Raw genomic sequence first — 21,049 nt, 5'->3', positions numbered from 1 at the left:
TTTGTTGGGATTAGTCCGATTTCCTCACGATTTTTTCCTTCACCGAAAAGCGACTGGTAAATATCAGATGATATTTCGTACGTAAGTTCCGAAAAACTCATAAGTACGAGCCGTGGTTTGAACCCGCGACCTCCGGATTGCAAGTCGCACGCTCTTACCGCTAGGCCACCAGCGCTTCTACGGCCTAGCATAGCCTAACCTAGCGGTAGGCCCTCTGCGTTCTCCTATGTAAAGATAAATTGTATTACTCCTCGATTCCTTGTAAAATGTATTCTTTTTTTGGCTACGTTTACTTGTCCAGCTACGTAGGTTGTTTTTGGTATGTTGTCAGGAATGTTAAAACCTGTTTTTAATTAGGCGCATTGCGTATGTTTTGTCCCTTACGGGCGCACGTTGATCCTGTCATCTATGGTGTGAAAGGACTTTAATAAGTCGAGTGTAAAATTGGCTTAACTGTATCGATTATTTTGAATCGAATGTAATTGAGATTCTATTTATCAGCGCTATTAAAAGTATCTCAAATGACCGCAGGTGAGCTGTCACCTGCCATTGTCAAACCGTCACAATCACAAATGTCAAAGTGTTTCAAAATAACACCGATCTCACGTGTCTTCGTAAAAAACATGTTAATACATTAACATTAATGACTCAAAATGGGTAAACGTAAATATAATACCGAAAGTGAAGAGGCGCCTAAAAAAGTTAAGCATTCCGAAGATGTTCCGAAAGAAGAAAATGAAAAAGAAACCGAGGAACAACCTCAAAAAGTTGCTGAACACAATAAAGCTTACATTAAACAGCATGGTTTTGATGTGAAACACTTTAGAAAGGAACTGGCGTCAAAGACAGGACAAACTATGGGTGAGTATTGAGAATATCTTACAATTAGTAGTATATTTTCAAGATTTAATTACAACACCATTTTTAATTTAATATTGTGCATAGGTTAGGATGTTATACACAATACAATTATTCATAAATATATTGCCTTAGTCTACACAGTAAATATTTTGTTACTTGCCTGAAATGATCTATCCCTAATTTAAGCATTGAAATATTTTTTTTCTGAAGTTTACGTTTGGTATTTGCCTGTGAGCCAATGTGCGTAATCTTTTAAAAATTTGAACAAATCATAGCTGAGTAAGCCAAAAACATTTATTTGACCTCTATCGTAAAAAGTTATTATTCAAAAGGCTGACTTAATACCTTTGTTTTTATTTGTATAAATGGTACTTGAACTCCCTCGTCTAAAGTTAGCTGAGAGCAGGGATCGGAAACTAGTAGTTTTTTGTGTGGGAATGAAAACTGTATTTTCTCATTCTTTGTTAATTAGTTCATTTCTAATTGGGCAATCTAATAATACGAAACCATCTAAAAACACAACTGAGTCCTGTATTTGGAGTATAAAATAAATAAAAATATATGGTTATTTCATAGTTTTTGCAAAAAACCGGTTCCGATCCCTGGCTATGCAAGAGTATGCCGATATGGACAGGCAGAGTACTTGCAGGCTTAACGAGGCATAATGCTAGTACTGTCAACAAATGTGTGTTTATAAACATATTATTCTACTATACAATCTAACATTCTCTAAAATGTCATAATATCAATTATACTTGTATGTCTATGTCATATCTACTATACCATCTAACAGCATTAACTATTGAGTTTAAAAACCGGCCCAGTGGAAGTCGGGCATGTAGAATGCAGAGTTCTGTATGTTCATTCAATATAAATGGAAATAATTTTAAAGAATGTTTTAAGTTAAATAATTTTTAGTTTTTTTTATATGTCTTATACTATAGTCTATGGGTCAACTATACTCAAAAGGCATACAACGCCTTCCGAATCCAATATAATGACGCCTTCAGGATGCTGTTGGGACTGCCTCGGTACTGCAGCGCTTCAGGGATGTTCGGCGCGGAACGAACTGATGACTTCTATGCCATCAGGCGTATGCGAATAGCGTCTCTGTTGTGCCGGTGCGGGGCAGTCATAACAGCATACTCAAGGTCATAGCTGACAGGGTGGATTGTCCCTTCTTAAAATTTTGGGTGCAATTAGTGATAAATAAGTAATGTAGTATGTAGTTAAGTTACTAACGTAGCCATAAGCCACACTAACAATTTATGGATAAACTTTATCTGAAATAAAGAACTAATAATAATAATTATACGCTTGTTTCAAATGTAAGAGGGAAGTGATCATTTTTAAAAGTATTCATTTCATCAAAAAGCTTTTGTAGAAAGTTTAACCTTATTTTTAAAGACCTATCAAATGACACAATACATCACACATTCATTAATGAAAACGATTTTCTTCACTTATATTGTACATGTATGTATAGAGTAGCCCCATAAAAAATTTACATTTTTCAATTTTAAATTGTCAGCTTAGTACTTGTCTGCTCACAAAATACACTTATGTTCTAAATTTCATTCAAATATACTTTATAGTTTTTGAGATATGTTGTTGTGACCTACGGACAGACGGATGGATGTCCAAACCAGGGATCGGAAACCGGTATTTTTTGTATGGGAACGAAAACGGTATTTTTTCGTTCTTTGTTAATTATTTCATTTCTAATTGGGCAATCTAATAATACAAAGTCGTTATCTAAAAAACACAACCAAGTCCTATATTTGGAGTATAAAATAAACCGAAATATATGTTTATTTCAAAGTTTTTCCAAAAACCCGGTTCCGATCCCTGGTCCAAACAGATGGAGGGACTGACAGACATAACAAAACTATAATGATTATTATTCTATTACCATTGCGTTTTTTTTTAGGAAACCCTAAAACAGAGATAATTGACTTTTGTGCCATTGAATAAAGATTTTTTGTACAGTCAAGTTTTTAATCCAGTAACTTTATATATTAGCATTTGCGTCAAATCCGTTAGTTCTTATTTTTTGCAAGCTTGTTCATGATGTTGGCCCAATGAATAATCCAAGTTTGTGACCCGAGCACCGAATTCAACTTTGTCTAAAATTGAGAAAACCGAGAAAATTTCGTGTTTTTTTGAGATTTGGGTGATTGTAATAAAGGACTAGTATTTAATAGTACCATATCAAAGCGTTTTTAAAGTAGACTAAATTTGCTACAATAAATAAAAATAAAATAAAAATAGCCTTTATTATTGAAGTTTTTTTTACATTTGTAAGTATATTTATTTATCATTTCCATCGGCAACTCCAACTCGTCCCTTGACGAAGGCCTCTTCCAAAGTCTTCCATTTTGGTCTATTTCTTGCAACACTCATCCAAGCTTTTCCTCCAGTCTTTCTTAGGTCGTTGGACCATCTGTACTGTTGTGGCCCGCTTTTTCTGGTGTTATATCTTGGGCACCACTCCACAAGTTCTCTAGTCCATTTATCTTTGTTTTCCCTCATTACAATAAATAGGAGGCCAGAATTGTCCCTGTAGACCTAATAGTTTCCGAGATAAAGCCTTCCAAAGTTCATAAAAGACGGGGGAAAAAGTTGGCTGACCAGGTCCAATCTATGCTAATATATTTCTTTCCTGCTTTTACCTTCTAGGGCAAGTTATCGAGGAATTCATTTTTGAAATATTCGTTATACCTTTCCATACAAAGAAAAAACTAATTTTTGATCAATAAATGACAATTATATATATGTATTGATTGAGCCAATATCATAAACAAGTCTGCAATAAATCAGAACTAACGGATTTGATGCAAACAAACCCGATTACAAAAGTCGACTAAGTTATTGGATTATTTATATTTCTATAAATTTTGTAATATGTTCAAAATTGAGCAGTCTAATGTATAGCCTAATCTATAAACTGTCTGTCCATTACCTTTTACTGCTATACTAATGAACCTAAAAACATAGATACCTTATTTTTGGAAATGCAAACCCTGGGAAGCACAGCTAGTAACAATACAGTAATCCTTATTCACTGACTAATTGTTCTTATCTGTATATTATTTTGCCACCAATGGATAACTGTTATTGGCCTAATACTGTGTAAAAATACTCATGTAAGTTGTATATTTACGGCTGTTGCTGTCCTGAATACCAAAATAATAATAAAATAAATAAATATAGAAATTTATTGTCTATTAACTTTTATGTTCTTTGCCAGACAGCCTGCTGTCTTAAAAATTTTCCTCCACTATGTTATTTTCCTAGTAACCAATAAAATTAAAAATAAAATAAAATATTTTTCAGCACTGACCCAGTTCCTCCAAGTATGCCTGAACCCCGACAGTGAAGTCGACTACATGGCAGAGTACCTGAACGCCGGCGGCAACTCCCACGAAATACTCCGTCAGATCAACCAGGACAGCAAGATGAACCTCTCCCTGGCCACCCCTGCCTTCCATCTCTTCCACCTCATCATCATGAAAGTCCAATCCTCACACCCTCAAATGCTTGCAATAACTGAGGAAGCCAGTAGATATTTCCTAAACACATTCATGCCAACCGTTGAAATCATGATCAGTGAAAACTCAGGTCCACGTCACAGGAAAATCGTCCTTAAACTCCTGACTTCAATCGTAACTTTAAACCCAGATTTGGGTGTCGAAGTTATCAACCAGGCACCATTAACGCCGAAACATTTGCAGTATATACTTGAAAAGCCGAATTATAAGGAGAAGGATAATGTTAGGACGTCATTTGTCCATTTCATGACTTCATTTCTTGTTGATGGACATCTGCCTTTGATTAAAGCTTTATTAGAAAAGCAAGGATTATTACCTTTAGTAATTCCAGGGTTAATTCACGATGAGCCTGAAGCAGTGATGATGTTTTTAAACATTTTGAAAAAGAATGTTATTGAGAACAGTTTTATTTCAAAGAGTTTGAAACTGAAGACATTCAGTCACCAAGTGCTGTTTAATATATTTAAACTATATTCTTGGAAGGGACCGCCAGAGTTAAGTCAGGAAGCGAGAAATAAGCTACGCCCGGACATAATGACACTTTTATCAGACATTGTACTGACGCTATTCACTTCCCATAAGCTTGGGTTATATTTTACTGATAATACCTTAGGTATGGTGGACGCTAATAAAAATCAGAACCTGTATAAGGCTCTGCTGACATTAAAAAGGCCGTGGGAGACAGAAGAGGCGTGTGAAGTTATACTGAAAATAATTCACAAATGTCCTGATTTACACAGAGCTATCATAAATGTTGTGGAGCAGAGTTTCGAGCCTCAGCACTCCCCAATTTGGGAGAAAACATTACAGTTTGCTATTAAATTGCTGGATGTTCTAAAACCGGAGGATATGGTCCCCAGGATGGGTAGTCTATCATCAATTCAAGTGGTTAATTTTGCTAGATACGTAACTTTGCCCATTCCTTTGCTAAAATTCATGCAGACCAATTTAGGAAAAGATCAAACTATATCTTTATACTGTGTGAAGATTTTAGTGAAAATGCTGGAAAGTTTGAAAAGGTACATAAGGATTTTGGAGATGGAAGACAGTCATTTAGATATGTCTGATTTGAGGAGCAAAATGGAGTACTTTTTCCCAAAACACATGCCTGTGCCTACGATTATCGCAACATTGATTCAAGATGTTATAAATGGCAAAGAGGTTACAGAGACTACTAAAGACTACAGGCTACCGAAAATATCTGAAACAGAAAGCCTCATTTATCTAATGGACCTATTACTGCTGTACAACGACATCCATCCCACATTCTTCGAAATGCTAGAAGGAAGCTTAGACATGAAAAAGATTCTAGACTTCTCAATGACACTGACTGCTGGGAGAGTTTCACTGTTGAAATTCAAAGTTGTGTCTTTGTGGTTGACTTTAGACAGCTCAGCAATTTCATTAAACAATCCAATGTTCAAGGATCTTTTCAACATTATGCTAGAAGTTTACACAAACACGGATGATAATACTTGGATTGAGGCCAAGGATACGATTTGCAAGTTTTTCAAAAACACAGGCATTTTTGAGGGGGATGAAGACGAAATACACCTTATGCTTTACACGCTGAGGAACTCTCGTGCTACCCCTACCGTCTTGATCGGAGATTTAGTGCAATATGTGCTTGAAAACAGCAAAGATCTTACTGAAAATATCCGAAATCAAATTGTCAACTTTGAGATTTTTGATCAAACCAGTGAAGCCAACTTAGACAAACTATTAAACGATCTTATGAAGAATAAAAACACGGAAGACACATCTTTTTTAGAAAACAAAGTGCCATCTCTCTTCATCGTAGGCTGTATGCAATATATACAAGGCAACAAAGAAGCAAGAAAATCTTTGAAACAATTTTTGTCAATTTACGTAGCAAATTTACTGCACGCGAACTATTCTCCAGAATTGACAGAAATTGTGATTGGAGATTCCAAATTAGATGCAAGGAGTTATGTTACTAGGTGGACTTCGGAACCTGAGGCTCTCTCGGATAATTTATCAGGCTGGGATGATACCATTAAAAATATATCTGCATCTATCATTGGCAACAGTGAAATTCTCCTAAGAGACATCTTCCAATGTCTTGAAGAAGTTTCTACAGAAGAATGCGACATTATCATAGAAGATGTTCCTTATAAAGTTAACACAGCCCAGATTGTGGATGGCTCTGAGCTTCTGATTTGGGCGAAGTATCTAATATTCTGTACAGTAAGGCTAACAAATATGAACTCTTTGATGGAAGTTCAGCAAAACAAGATAAATAAATACTTTGATTGCTTAATCCTTATTGGGAAGAAATGCCACATGAGAGATGTTTGTCGTACGATAGTACTGTCCCTTTTCAAAAATCCGCACTACCTTAATATCTACACGCCTTTAGATCTAAGCAAGAATCCGTGCAACACCTTGGCGACTAAATTCCTTTTAGAAGTGATGACTCGACACTCAGACATTATGACATCTTTAAACAAAACACAAAAGGTTATAAAGCCTTATCAACAGAAAAACCGTAGTGAAATCGTGAAGGCGTTTATTAAAATAAATAAAAGGAAGAATGTCAACAGCGATCACACAATAAAAGTTCTCGAAATAATTGGTCTTTCGGAATCGGATGACGTCACAGTGCTACAACACATTTTTACTGCAGATCCAAGTTCTTGCGTAAAAGATGATAAAGAACCAAGTCTAATGCTAGAGGTACTTCGAGTACTTGTTTCGAAGTATTCGAAAACTGTAACCATCGAATTACCAAAAGACGTGTTCAAGGGCATTGTAAAGGTGTACACAAACTTGCTGACTAACAAAGAAGTGATTCCTAACTTGACAAATATTGAGAACTCTTTGATAGAATATTTTGAAAACAAGCCCCACCAAGTGAAACATGTTAGTGAGGAACAGTTTAAGAACTTCTTTCAAGCCAACTCCATTCGCAAAACAACGTCCCTCCTCGCAGCCACTTTACTCAAATTCAGTCAGAAGTTCTGCAAAATATTTAAAGACGAAATCGACAAACCAGACATATTAAGCCAAAGGGAGCTCACCTTACCACTCGGTAATGCTATTATCCATCACGAGACTTACCTAGTCGCGAATAAGGATTTATTGCCTAAAGTCTACGAGGAATACAAGACAAATATATTCAAAGTATTAGAAAAACCACATAAAGCCGGACAAGTATATGTCGCCTCCTGGAAATTCATCAGAAAATTGATATTGGAATGTATGTCTCAAAAGGAGTGTGAAAAGATATTTAACAAGATTCATAAGTTTGAAACCGCTGAAATAAGCCACATACATCTATTCCAGGCGAGCTTCTTAAAAATGAGTCTCTCTGAAGAAGCTCACAAGAAAGACTACCTTATAAACTACTTGCTATCCTCTCTGAATTTGATAACAATTGCGTTACAAGGATCGAATACTGAGGTATTGAAAGACCTTTCCCAAAATATCCACGATGTTATTCGACTTGCTGGATCTTTCAAAGGTTTTGACATTGATAACAAGGAGTCTCTCGTAAAAATGACTGAAAGTTCCATTTGGCAAAACTTCTGCAAGGCTGTTTTGAAAAACTGCCTGAAAGTGAGATCAGGTGACCAGGAGAATCCTTCCGGCCCGCTATTGCTTGAGACATTAACAAATCTAGTAAAACTCGTTTATCCCAACGACCAGCCTGATATCGAGACTCTTTTCGACATGGTAACTTCACATTCTGAATTCCTAAACGTGATGCTGAGTTATCACAGTTTAGAAATAAAATCGAGGTTAATAGAGCTTCTATACGTATTGCTTTCTCGCAAACAATCAGTGATGAAAACGCAACAAATACCAGTGTTCTTAAGTGCTTACCACGCCACTAGAAGTCCTTGCGATCGCTTGATATTAAAGATCCTAAACTTTTACGAGACTCATGGACTTCCAGTCAACGAATACAAGCCTTACTTATGGGGAGACTCCGCCGCTAACTTCTACGCTGTCCGCAAGAACAGATCAGCGTCTCTTTGGAGTCATCCCACTCCAAATCAAGTCATGAACCTCCTAGACAAGGAAATTATAGACAGAACCGTACGGAACTTCCCTGTGACTGAAAAATTGAGTTACGATTATGAGCTACCTTCATCTAACAGTTGCAAGGGTATTAAAGAAGCAGTACGCTTTATGTCTGAAGAGTTCAAAACTTTAAAAGATTACGAAGGTGATGTAACTCGGATGACGTTAAAACTGAAATACGATGCCATAATAACAGAATTAAAGGACGTAGACATAGTGAATGCTTCACACGTCGATCCAGATGAGGGTATCTACGACCCAGCGTTCATATTTCCCTTGTTAAGCCACCTGTTAGCACCGGGATCAATGGCGTCATGTTTCAAGATGTTGCGAAGCGGGTTGCTGTCTCTGCCTGTAGTTGCGTTGAGCTCGCACTGTCCAGATATGCGTGCAACTGCGTACCATGTGCTGCATCGGTTCCATATGCTTCTGGAAACTGAAACGTAAGTGACGATTTATTTGAACTTTGACTTCGATTAAAAGACTAGTAAAATGGTAAACCAGAACAGGAAAGGATTTTATTAATTGTTTGAATTATTAGTTTTTGTCACATGAAAACTTAATGCTAGCTACATCGTAGCTAGTCTAAAGGAGCCTGAGGCCCGCTATTTGGCAACCCCATCCCAAAAAACTCCAGCTTTTTGGAACGCATGTAGGCCTTTCCTTTCCGCGATGTATTACAGATTGTCCTTTGATGTGTGTGAACGTAATTCGTCTAAAACTTATAATTGTATTTCAGGAGACACAAGAACGACAAGCTCCTCCTCACGGACTTCATCGAGACCCTCCGCCACAGCTTGTCCACCGCCATCAACAACCAAAATGACTCTGGTCTCAAAAACTCCCGTCTCCCCTCACTCGACGCTATATACCTCGCCAAATCCCTCATGGTCTGCACCGCACCTTTCGACCCTCTTTACAAACCTGTCAATAACTTCCTCATTGCTAAACAATTCGTAGATTTAACTGTCGTCCCTGATTTTCTGAGCCTTTTCCATGACAGTGACGTTGAATCTTCCGATAGAAGACTATGGATCTTAGATATAATTAAGCATGGAACTAAGACTATGACAGATATAAGTGTAATCTTTAAGACGATGTGCTTGAAAATGATCATGGATTTCTACTCTTCCGTTTTGAGTGATAGGAAAACTAAGGAAAAGATTTTAGGCGCGATAGGAGCTGTTGTAGCTATACCTAGAGCGTTGCAGATTCTGGTAGAAGGATATGGTCTTATGTCGTGGCTGCATTTTGTCGTAAGACAGTTGAGAAAAGAGGATAAAACACTAATAAAGGGAGTTTTGAATATTATAAGGAATATTCTCCATAGCATGTATATAAATTCGTTGTCGCGTCATATCTCTGCACCTAAATTAGACGCCGACGGCAAGGAGTTAGATAAAGTTGTTGAAATAAGAGTGAATAGGGAGATAGAGGGAGAAATACTTGTACTTTTGTATGATACTCTATATATTACTGCAGATTTAGAAACTGAGGGTTTGATTTCATATGTTAAAACGTACAGTTTGCTATCGAAAAATTCCATCAAGCTGCTAACTAAAGAGAAAGTTTTAAGTTTAGTAGAAGAATGTTGTAGCTCAGTTAAGGATAGTGAAAAAGTTATATTGTTAAGAAAATCGGCGATTAGAAATAATATGGATATGTTGAGGAGCAAAAATCTAAATGTTGCCAGTGTAGGGTACAATGCAGAAACAAACGAACACCTACTAAAAGAGTTAACGTCACTGGTGCAAAACTACATAAGTGTAGTGTAGGTATAACATAATATTAGTGTAAAAAGTTTTTTAAATTTCATTATTACACACATTGTGTTAGTAATGTTATTGACTTTCATTCTATCTACTTACCTGTCCCATTACTGTGTATAATATTTTATGTTGCATAACTGTTGCAAGATTTTAAATGATAAGTACCCCTAGTGTACATTTATTCGATAGCGAAACGTGACGTACGCGTTTGCGTTAAGTCTCATTTTGTATGGGATTTAGAAACAGCGCGCCAAGCGGGACGTTTTCAAAATAAGGCTTAACGCAAACGCGTACGTCACGTTTCGCTATCGAATAAATGTACACTAGGGGTACTGTACCATGTAGTTACTAGGTACAGATATTTTACAAAGTTTTTATCCGTAGGTAACTCTTAACTGCTTTAAATTAAGTTGTCAATTAAGTTCAAGCTTAAACTTAAATACAATAAAACAAAGGTTTTAGTATAGTGCATTGGGGTAATTTTGAAAATGGCATAGAGTCAGACCAAGCCAAGTTGGTAACGATTTTGATAACCCAGCCTGTGCAAGAGTCAAGTAAACGTCATAATTTCATAAAAGTTGGAAGTTTAAAGTAACACTTGCACGGTCTGGGCTGTTATAATCGCTGCCAACTTATCTTGGTCTGACTACTTGATATGATATGATATGATATGATATTTATTGGTAAATATTTACATTTACAAGTCGTTTTATATACAATTATCTTGTCATAGATTTTACATTGGATGTCTATTACATTATTTGATTATTTACTATACTCATGTATTAATAACTTTAAACTCATATAGCAATACAAATATTACAATAGGTACATATTAAGATAACGAGATATTATTATATTCCTATATACTTGAATAGAAGCATTTTCTACTGTAGCAACAGTAATTAAAATGATGATGATGGCTGGTGCAGTAAGCGGTGTATTCACGGAAGTGTTACTCGAGTATGAAGTACTATTGGTTTAATAGATATGTGCAATTTTTCATCCGCTTTCGAAGTTAAAGCAATGCACTTAAGAGGTTCTAATTTAATAGGTACTCAATAATTGTTCTATTTGTATAAGTCTAGACATGTCGACTTACGATTGACTATTTTCCTGCATTTAAATCCAACTGTCACAGTTTACCATAGACAAGAAAGTTTCTAGGGCTGATAAGGTAGTGATTAAAATCCTTGAGTGAAACAAAAGATAGACATTGAACTAAAGAATTATTTCTTAATTTTATGAGCAACGACTTACCTAAGACTAATTTCAATAACAGAAAATGACTTCAGGCTAAATACACACCGGACAACAAACAATTACATCAGGCTAAATACAACGGACGCTGCAACACGGCTCCAACACATTGAGTTCACGCATCGGTTGTAATGTATAAAGTTACATCTCTGCGTAAGTTGTACGTTATTAATGCAATCTGTGCGTAATCGACGTAATCGTAGTAGGTAAGGTACCTTGCGATTATTTATTTTATTTATCGTATGGCGGTTACACACTGGTTAAAAAAAAAAAAATAGTACAGTAAGTATTCAAAATGTACAATTATACAGATATAAACTGGCATTCTTCGTTAGGTTTTTGAAATCTTCGGCAGGTCCATTGTATTTGGTAATGGGGCACTCGAACACCATGTGGTGTATAGTCTGTTCTGGATCTCCACACTCGCACGCCGCCGATTCGCTTGCGACCTTGCGATTACTTAACTTAAATAATGTACTGAGATACTAGTAACTGTTTTATCAGCTGTTATCAAGTTAAGGCAATTTATCGAGAGCGCGGACATAACTTGAAATCAACTGTGCAAGTTTATTAGCACTTCATATCAGTAGATCAATTAACGGAGGACTGGTTGCAGATAAACGTAGGTACAGTAAACACTAGTACTTCGCCCCGAACAGGGACTTCTTGACACATGCATACTTTTTGATCCCTCTAATTAACTTTTGTTCTGGAGACCTCGACTGGGAAGCTGAAATGATGGAATACCACGAGCTAGATGGTCGGACGACATTAAAAATACAGCAGGGTCGACCTGGCATAGAAACGCCCAGTGGCGGGGCAAGACCAACATTTTATGTGGGCAAGGTACATTTAGCGAGGCCCTCTGGGGGCGCAAGAAATAACGAACATTTTTACGTTGTGTCCGAGATATTATACTTATTTGAGGCGCGAGGCCCCTCGGACCGCAAGGCCGTAGGCGGAGGCCCACGTCGCCCACGCCTAACGCCGCCTCTGGAAACGCCGCATACAGAACAATGTGTAGTCTAGTTTCAAAGACAATTTTTCATGGCTTTTCACCTTGATTAAATCATGTACAAATCCAATACAATACAATTTCGCTTTATAATATTCTATGTACCTATTGTATATATGAATGTAAATTATGATAATGTATGATCAGTACAAATAAAGAATATGAATATGCGGCAACACCAAACCGAAAATTACTGCCAGGGCTTTTACGAGTCATTTTACAGCCTATATTTTCCCGTACATCCTGAGTATCCTGACTTTAAATGTCCCTGAAGACCTGGAATGTGTGCCAAGTTCTATATAGATCAATTAATTGGGATAAAAAGCTGAAATTTTACTTGTGAGCTAATATCCTTTGAGGGTTCTTAATGTATCTATTAAGAGATTGCATCACTTTTTTGATTCCATATGAGATATGAACGCCGGGACGCCTTATGAGAACAATCCTCAATTATTATTAGGTATTTTGCCAGTTTAACACTATTTGCTTGCTCAATATATAATACCGAGACTTAAACTGCTCATAAATGGAAAGGCGTCGACAAAAGGCTAATTTACCCTACCATAAATATAAAGTACATACTTAACTTTAACATTTTCACTTAAGCAATTTTGTAAAACCACTCCTAATTCAATCAATTAAAGTTTAATTTCCACTAACAAATGTGTAAGGGTATGTCAAGTATGGTGTCACTTACGGCTATCACCGCGAATTGACACATGTAAATGCCGCAGACACGCAAATTGGACTAGACATTCCACCCCTCACAACCTAATTAAAACCTTATAACACCGCTACAAAGCTCAAAATCGTAAAAAAAAACATGTTTTATATCTGTTTTACAAGTTTTGGGGAATCCGTTTTTAAAGTAATTGATATAGAGTTGATTTTTCATTGTTTTAAGGTTGCAATGCTGTTACAGAACGAGAATGCTGTAGAGACAAATAGAGCAATGCATTTAGGTGATAACATCAACTTGTAAGGACATTGCGACTTAAGATAGGTCCTCCGTTGTCGTTTTGCAATGCACATACCCGCGTGATGTTAGATTGTTAAAGTCCAACCAAGTTAAACCTTTCCTGGTCCAACAAATATCACTGGCCTTTCAGCGAGGCGATGCCGCCAGTATATTTGGCACTTTTGGTCCGGGTGAAAATCAGAGTGGGGGGTATTTCTAATGTTTCTATTTGTTTATTGTTATGTACTAGGTAGGCCGTTGTGAATATATATTTTGTAGGATAGGTGCATAATATGATGACGAAGCGTGTTGTGGATGTTTTTTGAATGAATGAATGATGCTTTTATTCGAAACACACACACACAGCAACATTAAAATAGGCTTAAATCTAGGGAAATTAGAAGTTACAGTGCTGCGGGTGGTTCCAGAAAAGGATAACACTATGTGTTATGGTTTTTGTTTGTTTATGTATTTATATATAGGTATATTGACGAAGTCTGCGTCGTGGATCTTGTCTTTGTTTTGATATGATGTTAAATTGTGTTTTTAATAAATGGCTGATTTAAATTACCCAGATAAAAAATTGTAAAACTCTTATTGAGCACGTTTTTAAACGCTCTACAGACTTACCAATTTATCACAACAAGCAATATACACATACGGTCCGGTCGTCAAACATTTGCCAAAGATACGATTATCTCCACCTTCCGTAGATACGATATGGATTAGATATGTCAGTGTCAAAAGTGATGTTACGTCACTTACGTCAAATAAAAAGTATCTTAAAGTTCGAATCGGGTCCATAGAGTCCGATACAATCTAAGTTAATAGCTAGGGAGCCTATAATCTTACTTGAATGTTCATGTCATATTTCTTTACACTGAATGTCGTTTTAAAATGAGAGTGTAACCTCGATTATATGGAGGCGGCCAAGTTCGTGTGACTCTTAATTAAAATTCTCAAAACCTGTTTAGGGTGTTTAGAAAAATGCGGGCAACAGAGTACAGACATGCAGCGTGAGTTATGGCTCGTAAAAACAAAATGGCAAATAAAAAAGAAGCTTTTTGTTAGGGTTCCGTAATATATTAATAGTACATTACGATATAAGTGCGAAAAATAGGAAATTTGAAACAAGTGGCGATAAATTAAAACACGACCGAAGGGAGTGTTTTAAATCGACACCAGTTGCGAATTACCTATTCGCACATGTATCGTACAACGTTTACAGTACATATGGCCCTTTAAATGTTCGACACAGTAACGTAATATGCTCGTTTTCGCACTAGTGCTATAAAGTAGCACCATATGTACTGTAAAATATTATATTTCTATATTATTGTTTACTTAACTATAATTATAATTAGACCGGTTGTTGATGGCCGGTGTTTTCGCCGGAAACCGGACCGTGTTACGCGACTACGTCCGGTTTTGTACATGGCTACCGACAGCTACACCCAAACCCAAGAAACCCAGACATCGTCGCCGAACCCGGACAATTGTCCGGCGAAAACACCGGACTTCTACAACCGGCCTAACTCAGCTGTAACCGAAAATGAATATATACAGTAGCCTTTTTATACAGGCGTTCATGCGAAAATTTATAAAATTAGACTTTATATCATATAAAACCGGCCAAGAGCATGTCGGGCCACGCTCAGTGTAGGGTTCCGTAGTTACTCTTCCGTCACAATAAGCTAAACTGGAGCTTAAAGTATAGTAAATTGTTAACCAAGGGATGAAACGGTACTTTTCACCTGAGTTAAACAAATAGGCAAATTTGCATAATCAGTACCTAATTAAAATAAGTCTTTTTACTATGAAGGGAAAACTTTTTGCGATAACTCAAAAACAGCTAAACTGATCATGTCCGCTATAGTTTTCATTTAATGTCTTTCTTAAGCTCTACTTCCACAATTTTTTTCATATTTTTTGGACCTATGGTTCAAAAGTTAGAGGGGGGGGACACATTTTTTTTTTCTTTCGGAGCGATTATCTCCGAATATATTCACTTTATCAAAAAATGTTTCTCGAAAACCCCTATTAGTTTTGAAAGACCTTTCCAACGATACCCCACACTCTAGGGTTGAAGCGAAAAAAAAATTTCACCCCCACTTTACCTGTAGGGGAGGTACCCTAAAAAAAATTAAATTTTTAGATTTTATTGTACGACTTTCTCGGCTTTATTGATTTATATATCCATGCCAAATTTCAGCTTTCTAGCACTAACGACCACGGAGCAAAGCCTCGGACAGACAGACAGACAGACAGACAGACAGACAGACAGACAGACAGACGGACATGGCGAAACTATAAGGGTTCCGTTTTATGCCATTTGGCTACGGAACCCTAAAAAATGATTGTATCTTCATCACGACCATATTATATTTATTTATTTACGTCCCACTGCACGTCGCAACAGTCACGTTAGCACAATGCGGATTGGGGACTTCACACATACCAATTAATGTAGGTATAGGTAAAAAACTTAAGTAAGTCACCTGTTGTATGTAGTTGTGACGTGTTCGAATAGACAATACATGTTTAAAAGACACACAAACAAAACAAATGCCTATTCGAACACGTCACAACTACATACAACAGTACCCCTATAGTGAGATTTTTCTAACATCACATATTTGACACATGACATTTGATGTTTGAAGTGATGTGGCTAAGACAACATAATATGTCAAATCCAGCAATCGTATCGATTACAGTTACGATTTGTGAGATCGAATCGATTACCTATATAAAAAATCAATATTAGGAACCTGCACAGCAGTCATACATGCAAATTATACTGCTAGTGACTACTTAGTATTAGCAAAATCAGGCATTTTTAGATCCAAAGTCAACTAAATTCAAATACAAGCAAAGTCAAAGTCCAAAAATACGAGCCAAGGTAACCAGATGTGTAAGAGAAGAATCCAAAAATAAAGCCAGGTGAAAAATACGAAAAGAAACGGAATATGCGCACAGTAAGGCGGAGAAACTTCGACAGACTGCGCATTTGACATTTGACAAACGAATGATTTTGACGTCAAATTTGATCCGCTCAGAAATCGACATATTTTTTGCAAATCGTACGGTAAAGATCTATTATTATAATGGATTTTTAAAAGTATTTGTTTAAGTTAATGATTTCTTAGTTATAATACCTTATTTTTGTACTTTCTGTAGGTTATAAATATATCGATTTTATCGATTATCTTTAACTTACGAATATGTTACCCGAATCGAAAAAAATGATTTGACCACAACGCTGGTTTTAAAAAAAAAGACCCTTAGGACGTAAACGTTTGTGCAGTGATTTATTATTGTTAAATACTTCAGATATACGCTGCGAAAAAAATAACTATAAGCATAATTACATTCAAAAAGTGAGTGTAGTTTAAATGGTAACGAAAGACATATTATAATTGCGTGGTTTTGTTTTTAATTATGTGAATGGATCATACACATTTACATTATATGGGTGCTGTCATGTGTCAAATATGTGATGTTAGAAAAATCTCACTATAGTGTAAATAAATTCGATTTCCAAACGTGACGTACGCGTTTGCGTTTAGTCTCATTTTGTATTGGATTTAGAAAGAGCGCGCCAAGCGGGACGTTTTGGAAACTCAAAATCCTATACAAAATGAGACTTAAGGGTCTCCCCAAACCAGTCGACGCGGAGTCGGCTTTCGCCGAGTGTTTTACACCACACTATTCGCATTTAGCCGATCGACCGTCTCCGCGGTTGGACACCTGCGTTTAGCAGTCTCATCCTCCTTGCGGCCGTAGAGACGCCCGATCGCCTGCGACTTGCTATCGCAACAGTTGTAAAGCGACGGTCGGCTCTCCCGTGCTCCGTCCTGCCGTCGAGACGTCCGACAGCACACGTACAGCTGTTGAGTCCGACGAACAGATGTAGGACAGCGGGTGATCGGCAATCGTAAATCTCATTTTTGGAGACTGGTTGTTAGTAACAACCTGAGTTTGAAATTGAACAGACCTGTAAGATTATTTTCTTTGGTAATTGTTACATATTATATAATAACCTGTGATGATGGATATGTTACGTAGACGGGCATGGAAAAAAAGGCTTACCAGCATTTTTACCGTCATCGGCTCTGTTCGGCCGTCGTCAGCTATGTTCGGCCGTCGAAGACGCTGAACGGCTTCCGCCAGCTCTGACCGGTCCTTATCGTAGGTACTCAGCCGTGATCGGAGCCGTTCAACTCTTTCCGGCACCGTACGGCAGTATAAGGAGATTTATGAATGCGAACGTGTGCGGTAGGCTGCAAACAGCGTCGTACGAATGCGAACAGCTTTACGGCAAAACGCCGTTTTCCCGTCGAAAGACGTCGTTTCGCGTGGGCCGAGCCGATTTACGACTTATTCGCTCTTATTGCGTTGACATAAAGCTTTTTCCGTACGCGATTTGCCGAAACGGCGTCGACTAGTTTGGGGAGACCCTTACGCAAACGCGTTCGTCACGTTATGATGTCGATCAAAGTTACACTAGGGGTACAGGTGACTTACTTAAGTTTTTTACCTATAGGTATGTTATAAATATTAAATTTATTATTTCAAACTCAAAAGCGAATCTTACCAACAATAAAAAATAGATGGATCGATGTTTCGCCCTTCATATCCTGTTTGAAAATTAAATCGAATCATTACTTTATAATTTGATACCCACCGGGCTGCCGCGGAAACTGGGGCAGACTAATTATTTTAAAAATGTACCCTATATAGGTCGAGCGAATTGTCGTTTTTATACGACCCTATATTGTAAATTTCATTGAAATCGCTATAGCCATTTTTGAAAAATTACCAAAAAAATTATGCAAATGTATCTGAAAATATGATAGATTATTTGCCTGCGAAAATTATTATTAGGATTATTATTTGGGATTATTTGCCTAAGCCCAAAAAAACTCATGTAACCGGAACCGTACCTCCACCTTACAGAAAACAGCAGCCAAATAACACTAGACCCTACTCATAGTGTTGTGTTCCTGCCGGTGAGTAAGGTTGCCAGAGCTCAACGAGGGGGGGGGGGGGGGGGTTTAGGGTTGGCAACGCGCATGTAACTCCTCTGGAGTTGCAGACGTACATAGGCTACGGAGGCTGCTTACCCACGTAGTATTAAAAAAAAAACCGTCAAGGCGCGAGTCCGACTCGCACTTGGCCGATTTTATAGCCTCAGGCTGAATAAAGACATAAATTACCGATGTGATTCGCGGGGCAAGTATTCCTATGGAATTCTGTTGTTAAAGTTATTTAAAAGAACGGCTTCATGCGGCTATCAGAGCGTTTTCACATTGTCCGATCCGATATCGGAGCGGCGTGCGGATCTGCAGATAATGTGAACACCGCCTTAGCGCGCACGGTGGGCTGAAAATTGGCCTCCATAGAAATGGAAACTTCAGTCTTAATTTTTTTTTCTTGAGATAGCTTTTGTTGGGTATTATTGTGTCCTAAAATGAATCTTAGTTAATTTGGTTAGGAAAATAATTAATTATATATTTCTTTCAAAAATATTGTAGTAAGCGTATCAGAAAAATAAGATTTTCTTAGAAAATAATAAGTTAACCGTATCACCCTCGCAGATGCTTATTATTAATTTATCGCCACTCGTTTCGAATTTCCTATTTTTCGCACTTGTATCGTAATGTACTATTACCGCACTAGTGCGATAATTAGCACATTCCGTAATTATGTCGAAAATTTAAAGGGCCATATGTATGTACCTACTGTAAAACGTTGTAAGATACATGTGCGAAAAGGTAATTTGCACCACGTATCGATTTAAAACACTCCCTACGGTCGTGCTTTAATTTATCGCCACTCGTTACGAATTTCCTATTTTTCGCAGTTGTATCGTAGTACTATTTGTATGTCTTTCCCATCACGGAACAATGGTGTTCCGGACCTTTGGGAGGCGTGCGCGGAGCCGAAGCCAACACGTAGAGGCCCTTTTGACACTTTAATGAAATGTAAGGGGTACACCTAGCGGATGTTGTCCTTGCCCGCGTCATGGGACGCACGCAGAGGTAGTACTATTATTGTTTTCTAGATAATATTCAATATTGTCAATCTCTCCTCCACAAGAAAAGCGTTCCCTAAAATGCCTAGTGTGGAGTGTGGAGGTTAGTAAACACTGTACCTATGTGTATATTTAGAAATAAACAATTTTATTTTAATTATTATTTTATTTTTAAATTGCTACCAAGCAATGTACTCGCAATTGCGTTGCAAAACATAAGATATCCTTGCAAATTAAAGAGCATGTTCCTGTCTGGCGGCGTGTGTTAGGACCCGGACAGTTGCATCCGCCTTTTGACAGACCCCTGTAATGATAGCGATCGACAATTTGACATCCGTGGCGCTTTGCGCCGTGAAAGCTTAATTTCGCTTCGTGGTGGGTTAGGTGGAGTTAAGGTAGCATTCCAGTTGCATCAGCATTGCGGACATGGACAGTGCCGCAGACTGCATTGTTGCTGGAAATATTTTGATTAAAAACAGTTATATTGCCGTGGGGAATGAGATATTTAATTAAAATGAAGTTAATAAATAAATAAATATTATAGGACATTATTACACAAATCGACTAAGTCCCACAGTAAGCTCAATAAGGCTTGTGTTGTAGGTACCTAGACTACGATATGTATAATATATAATTATAAATACTTAAATACATAGAAAACACCCATGACTCAGAAACAAATATCCGTGTTCATCACACAAATATATGCCACCACTTACCAGGATACCAGCTTACCAGGCTTTGAACCCGGGACCATCAGCTTCATAGGCAGGGTCACTAGTGTCACTACCCACTAGGCCAGAACGGTCGTCAAGATATAAGTACCTAATCTTATGTTGTTTTCTCTTATTATCAATTAATTATGACTCTCCATTGACAAAAGTAATAGATATGATTTTTATTGGTCCTAAAATAGAAATAAAACTTTAGTGACGAAATTAAATCGAATTACTTAGAATAGAGTTAAATATGATTATTCAGATAAAGATATATTTTTATGTTTGTATAATATACTATATACCAATATTAGAACTTTTGTGTGTTATTCAATTATAAACTTTAAATGGTCAAATCAAGGTTTACTTTCATAACTTTTCAAGATGCGAATGTTGTCTTAAAGTAGTTAAGTGCTCGTAAAAACTGCAATTAAATTTCTTTTAGGTGTTTTATAACTAATTATTATCTAATCTCTGGGGCCATGTTAAGTTCTCACGATGTACAGTCAGCCAAGAAATTGGTTTACCTCTTTTCGACTTTATTTGTCAAGTAATAGAGTCGAAAAGTGGTAAACCACTTTCTTGGCTGATTGTACAGGCTAATTAGAACGTACGCCCAGGTGCGTAGACAAGATGCCAATTGTTAACGCTTCTTAGCGGACGAAACGATGTCTCTGTCGCACTAATATGTAAGATTGATAGATAGACAGAAAGCGTTTAGCTGTCGTAGCGCAAACAATTTTATTGGCATCTGCATCTGTTATTTTGGTTTTTTTTAATTCAATATTAATTTAAATTGTATATTTTTTTTAATGCATGTTAGTTATAAGATGTA

General features: G+C 37.1%; 1 protein-coding gene across 1 annotated transcript; it reads left to right on the top strand.

Moving 5' to 3' along the window:
* Positions 1–538: 538 nt before the first annotated feature.
* LOC133526196 (uncharacterized) lies at positions 539–10,299 on the top strand. Its single transcript, XM_061862708.1, has 3 exons — positions 539–861; positions 4,198–8,902; positions 9,199–10,299. The coding sequence occupies exons 1-3, from the start codon at positions 654–656 to the stop codon at positions 10,232–10,234; spliced, it is 5,949 nt and encodes a 1,982-aa protein (XP_061718692.1). The 5' UTR covers positions 539–653; the 3' UTR covers positions 10,235–10,299.
* Positions 10,300–21,049: the final 10,750 nt, after the last annotated feature.

The sequence above is a fragment of the Cydia pomonella genome, chromosome 16 (genome assembly GCF_033807575.1).
Source record: "Cydia pomonella isolate Wapato2018A chromosome 16, ilCydPomo1, whole genome shotgun sequence".
Taxonomy (NCBI): domain Eukaryota; kingdom Metazoa; phylum Arthropoda; class Insecta; order Lepidoptera; family Tortricidae; genus Cydia; species Cydia pomonella.
Note: the sequence above shows the minus strand (reverse complement) of the source record. Positions and strands in the feature narration are given on the sequence as shown.